The 5,223-nt window shown below is 49.2% G+C and overlaps 1 protein-coding gene across 1 annotated transcript in view; it reads right to left on the bottom strand.

The window, feature by feature from the left end:
- Positions 1-470: 470 nt before the first annotated feature.
- Positions 471-5,223, bottom strand: part of DFFA (DNA fragmentation factor subunit alpha) — an 11,013-nt gene continuing 6,260 nt past the window's right edge. Inside the window, exons 4-6 of the mRNA XM_017503826.1 lie at positions 2,216-2,405; positions 1,861-2,012; positions 471-1,089 (exon numbers count right to left, since the gene is read on the bottom strand). Of these exons, the coding sequence (XP_017359315.1) occupies positions 877-1,089; positions 1,861-2,012; positions 2,216-2,405 (555 nt within the window). The 3' untranslated portion in view covers positions 471-876. The remainder of the gene's footprint in view (positions 1,090-1,860; positions 2,013-2,215; positions 2,406-5,223) is intronic.

Raw genomic sequence — 5,223 nt, forward strand, 5'->3', positions numbered from 1 at the left:
ACAATTACTTTATTTATTTAAAAACTTTTTTTCTGGCCAGGGGCAGTGGCTCACACGTGTAATCCCAGCACTTTGGGAGGCCAAGGCAGGTAGATCACCTGAGGTCAGGAGTTCAAGACCAGCCTGGCCAACATGGTGAAACCTGTCTCTACTAAAAATACAAAAATTAGCCAGGCATGGTGGTGCACATCTATAATCCCAGTTACTTAGGAAGGTGAGGCAGGAATATCGCTTGAACCCAGAGGCGGAGGTTCAAATTAATTTTTGTATTTTTAGTAGAGATGGGGTTTCACCACGATGGCCAGGTTGGTCCCAAACTCCTGATCTCAGGTAATCCGCTCGCCTCGGCCTCCCAAAGTTCTGGGATTACAGGTGTGAGCCACCGCGCCCGGCCTTTCCTTTTTTTTTTTCCTTTTTTATTTTTTTTAAAACATAAAAGGTGTGACAAACCTTCCTTTTTTCTTTTTCTAAACTGATCATGTCAAAGATTTCAGTGCTAAACCAACCTTGTTCTTTTTTTAAATTGTTCCATGTGGAGCAGGGCTAAATGTCAGGCAGTGCACCCAGAGTCGCCACCAATTACTTTTGAACGGAGAACATAAGAATATGTAATTAGAGGAGGTGGGATATCGTTGGTGCAGCTATATCATTCAAAATTGGCAGAAGTCCTAAAGCTGGTGGGGCTGAAATTAAAAAAAAAAAAAAAAAAAAGAACAGAATTGGTGGGAGGGCGTATGTTGAGACCTGGAATAGCTTTTCTGGAACACACTCTAAGGCAGGGGGCAGAGTAGTACATAGGTAGTCAAATGCTCAGGCTGCGGGTGAATACCGATAACAGAAACAGGGTCGCACGTTTCCTTGGCACACTTCCAGCTGCTATGTGGGATCCTGTCTGGTTCGCTTAGGATTCTGCGGTTCTCCAGGTAGTGAGGTCTTCCTTGCAGAGATGCTCCGGAGAGAACGCAGGCTCTGCATCTGCTGCAGGCGCAGGGCGAGCTCCCGGTCACAGGCCTCTTGAACAGTCTCCGTTTTCTCTATGTCCCAGTTCAAAGCAACAGCCAGTGCTCTGGGGTCTTCCTTGGTAACCAACTGCAGCAAGAATAAGAACCCCTGAGAACTGGGGCATTGTGCGCGCCTCACCTGCTGCTCTCCTGAGTCTTTTTTGGGGAGTGAGATGAGGCAGTATCCGTTTATGTTGCCTCTTTACACTGAAATGCCAGGTTTCCTTTACCATCAATTGGCATGGGCCTTTTCTTACACCGACAGGAAGAAGTCCTTGGAAAGTTTACTTGGAGCGACCCCAAAGTCCTCCACCCTCAGGAAATGCAGCCAAGCTCAAGTCAAACATTTCCTTCCCTTCTATCTATAACAGGGAGGCACTTGTGACAGGGACAAGGACAAAGAATCAGAAGTAGCACCCGCCTTGATGGGTTCCCTTCCTCAAGCTTTTGGTTCTCTGGTCTTAGGCAGCAGGCGATGACTCCCGCAAGTTTGGCTTTTCATGTGACATTAACAGACCTCAGGATGGACTATGGATCTTCTTTGACCACGGAAAGAGCCAGAAGCCATCTCGGAAGATTGGGCCCCACTACTCTTCCCTATCAGGAACAGTCACTTCATTACCAACCCTGGACCAGAGTCTGTTAGATGATCTGAGGAAGTATATGCATTTTTCTTTAAAGCTATTTTGATTTAGATTAATGAGATTTTTGTAGATGCTCTGGCATATTATAGGCAAACTGGCAGCTAGGATTCACAGGCTGCAGAGGTGAACAAAAGACCCCACATGCCTCTGCACGACAATACTACATCCCAGGGCAGGTCCTTCTCTGTAGCTCAGTGACCCTGGTTTCCGCCCACCTCCAAATCCTGGCTGGATAAGCTCAGTTCTGGAGCTGGCTTCTCCCTCAGGGCGGTAAGGATGTGGCTTGCCAGTGCAACATCCGAGGAGGCCTCTCCGCTGATACCACTGTCTACTGCATCCGCCTCCTCAACGAAGGCAGCTTTGGACTCTGCAAAGGAGGCACGAGACAGATCAGACATGGAGTGACCCTACAGCCACGTGACCAACCTGCCAGAATAACTGGCCAGGCAAGAGAGGAACAAGCCCTTCCAGCACCCCAGCCGCCGTGACTGCAGTGTCTCTAGCTGCATTACAAATACAGTGTCCTCTAGAGGGACACCTCCATCAGCCCCGAATTCTCGGGAGTCCTACCTTCCTGCTTTGTCAAGAGGCTGCCCTCTTTCTCCAATGCCTGGAGGTACAGCTGCAGGAGCTGCTTGGACCGGCGCGCTTCCTCTCTCTGGTCAAGCACCTGCTGGAGTGTGTGCTGCAGCCCCTGGACGGTGGCAGAACTTTGGCGTAGTTCCTGTGCCAGGTCTGAGCAGGGAACGTCAACAAGCATCTAACAAACGAACAGAGACTCTGAGAAATCTACAAGGACTTCCTTCTTATTTTTATTTATTTATTTATTTATTTATTTTGAGATGGAGTCTCGCTCTGTCACCCAGGCTGTAGTGCAATGGTGTGATGTTGGCTTACTGCAACCTCTGCCTCCCAGGTTCAAGCGATTCTCCTGACTCAGCCTCCTGAGTAGCTGGGACTACAGGCATGCACTACCACACCCGGCTAATTTTGTATTTTTAGTAAAGACAGGCTTTTTTTAATTTTTATTTTTTTAAGACAGGGTTTCACCATGTTGGTCAGGCTGGTCTTGAACTCCCGACCTCAGGTGATCCACCCGCCTTGGCCTCCAAAGTGCTTGGATTACAGGCGTGAGCCACTACACCTGGCCCAGTAAAGACGGGCTTTCACCACATTGGCCAGGCTGCTCCTGAGCTCCTGACCTCAAGTGATCCACCTGCCACGGCTTCCCAAAGTGCTGGGATTACAGGCATGAGCCACCACACCTGGCCTCTTTTTTTTTCTTTCTTGAAACAGAGTCTCATTCTGTTACCCAGGCTGGAGTGCAGTGGCATGAGCTTGGCTCACTGCAACATCTGCCTCCTGGGTTCAAGCGATTCTCCTGCCTCAGCCTCCCTAGTAGCTGGGATTACAGGCATGTGCCACCACATCCAGCTAATTTTTGTATTTTTAGTAGAGATGGGGTTTTGCCATGTTGGCCAGGCTGGTCTTGAACTTCTGACCTCCGGCGATCCACTCACCTTGGCCTCGCAAAGTGCTGGGATTATAGGTGTGAGCCACTGCCCTGGGCTACAAGAACTTTCTAAACACAGTGTTCAACCTCTCAAATACATTCATTTCAGAACTCACTGCATCCACTTCCCAGAGTTACCTACTGTGATGGTTGGCTGAGAATCAAGAGAAAAGCCTGTGATTTTTCCAATTTTCTTCTACTGTTAACATTGTGAAAAAGGGTCATTGGGTGTAGTGGCTTACACCTACAATCCCAGCACTCTGGGAGGCCGAGGCAGGAGGACTGCTTGAGCCCAGCAGTTTAAGACCAGCTTGGGCAACATGGTGAAACCCTGTCTTTACCAAAAATATAAAAATTAGCCAGACATGGCGAAGTATGCCTGCGTTCCCAGCTACTTGGGAGGCTGAGGTGGGAGGATCGCTTGAGTCCAGGAGGCAGAGGTTGCAGTGAGCTGAGATCGCACCACTACACTCCAGCCTGGGTGACTGAGACTGACCTTGTCTCAAAACAAACACTAACAAACAAATGAAAGCAAAACAAACACAAAACAGCAAGAAATCATTTCCTCAAAGAGGCCTTCCTCCATGTTCCAATCTAAGTTGCTCCCATCACTCTCTGATGCCACCCTGTCTGATACGCTTTCCGGTTTTGCCTGCCTCCCTTCATCAGAATACAAGTTCTGTCAGAGGCGAGACTGTGTCTGGCTTGTTCGCCAGCGCGTAGAACCACGACAGGCATAGGGTGGGGCTCACTAAATATTTTTGGGGCTGGGCACAGAGGCTCATATCAGTAATCCCAGGACTTTGGGAGGCCAAGGTGGGAGGATTGGTTGAGCCCAGGAGTTCAAGACCAGCCTAGGCAACATGTGAAGACCCTGTCTCTATAAAAAATTAATTATTTTATCTTTTTGAAACAGAGTCTGGCTCTGTTGCCCAGCTTGGTGTGGTAGAGTCATGGCTCATTGAAGCCTTGACCACCTGGGCTCAAGTGATCCTCTCGCCTCAGTTTCCTGAGTAGCTGGAACTATAGGCACATGCCACCACACCCAGCTAATTTTCCTAATTTTTGTAGAGATAGGGTTTTACCACATTTCCTGGGCCGGTTTGGAACTCCTGAACTCAGGTAATCTTTTCACCTTGGCCTCCCAAAGTGCTAGGATTACAGGTATGCGCCACTGCACCTGGCCTACAAAAAATTAAAAACAACAACAAAATAGCCAGTGTGGTGGTGCACACCTGCAGTCTCAGCTACCCGAGAGGCTGAGGTGGGAGGACTGCTCAAGCCCAGGAGGTCGAGGAGGCCATGAGCTATGATCATGCCACTGCACTGGGCAACAGAGCAAGACCCTGTCTCAAAGAGAAAATTCCTTTGAATGAAACCATACTATTTTTATCCCAGTCTTACTAGAGAGAAAACACAAGGAGAGAAGCTAAGCTGTTGGCCCAGTCGTAGTGACAGTACTGGGATGTGAAACCAGCTACTCCAACACCACATTCCCTAGCATGGCACCCTGACCCCAGCGTCTACCTAACTAGGTTTAGGCTGGCTCCTGGGTACCTGTATTTAAAAAAAAATCCGGCAGGGTGTGGCGGCACACACCTGTAATCCTAGCACCTTGGGGGGCCGAGGTGGGTGGATCACTTGAGGTCAGGAGTTCGAGACCATCCTGGTCAACATGATGAAACCTTGTCTCTACTAAAAATACAAAAATTAAGTCAGGTGTGTTGGTGTGTACCTGTAATCCCAGCTACCTGGTACGCTGAGGCGCTAAGGCAGGAGAATCACTTGAACCCAGGAGGTGGAGACTGCAGTGAACTGAGATTGTGCCACTGCACTCCAGCCTGGGCGACAGAGACTGTGTCTCAAAAAATAAAAAAATGCCGGGCACGGTGGCTCACGCCTGTAATTCCAGCACGCTGGGAAGCCAAGGTGGGTGGATCATAAGGTCAGGAGTTTGAGACCAGCCTGGCCAACATGGTGAAACCCCATCTGCACTAAAAATACAAAAATTGCCGGGCGCGGTGGCTCAAGCCTGTAATCCCAGCACTTTGGGAGGCCGAGGCGG

Source organism: Cebus imitator, unplaced genomic scaffold (assembly GCF_001604975.1).
Source record: "Cebus imitator isolate Cc_AM_T3 unplaced genomic scaffold, Cebus_imitator-1.0 Scaffold15, whole genome shotgun sequence".
NCBI classification, from domain to species: Eukaryota; Metazoa; Chordata; class Mammalia; order Primates; family Cebidae; genus Cebus; species Cebus imitator.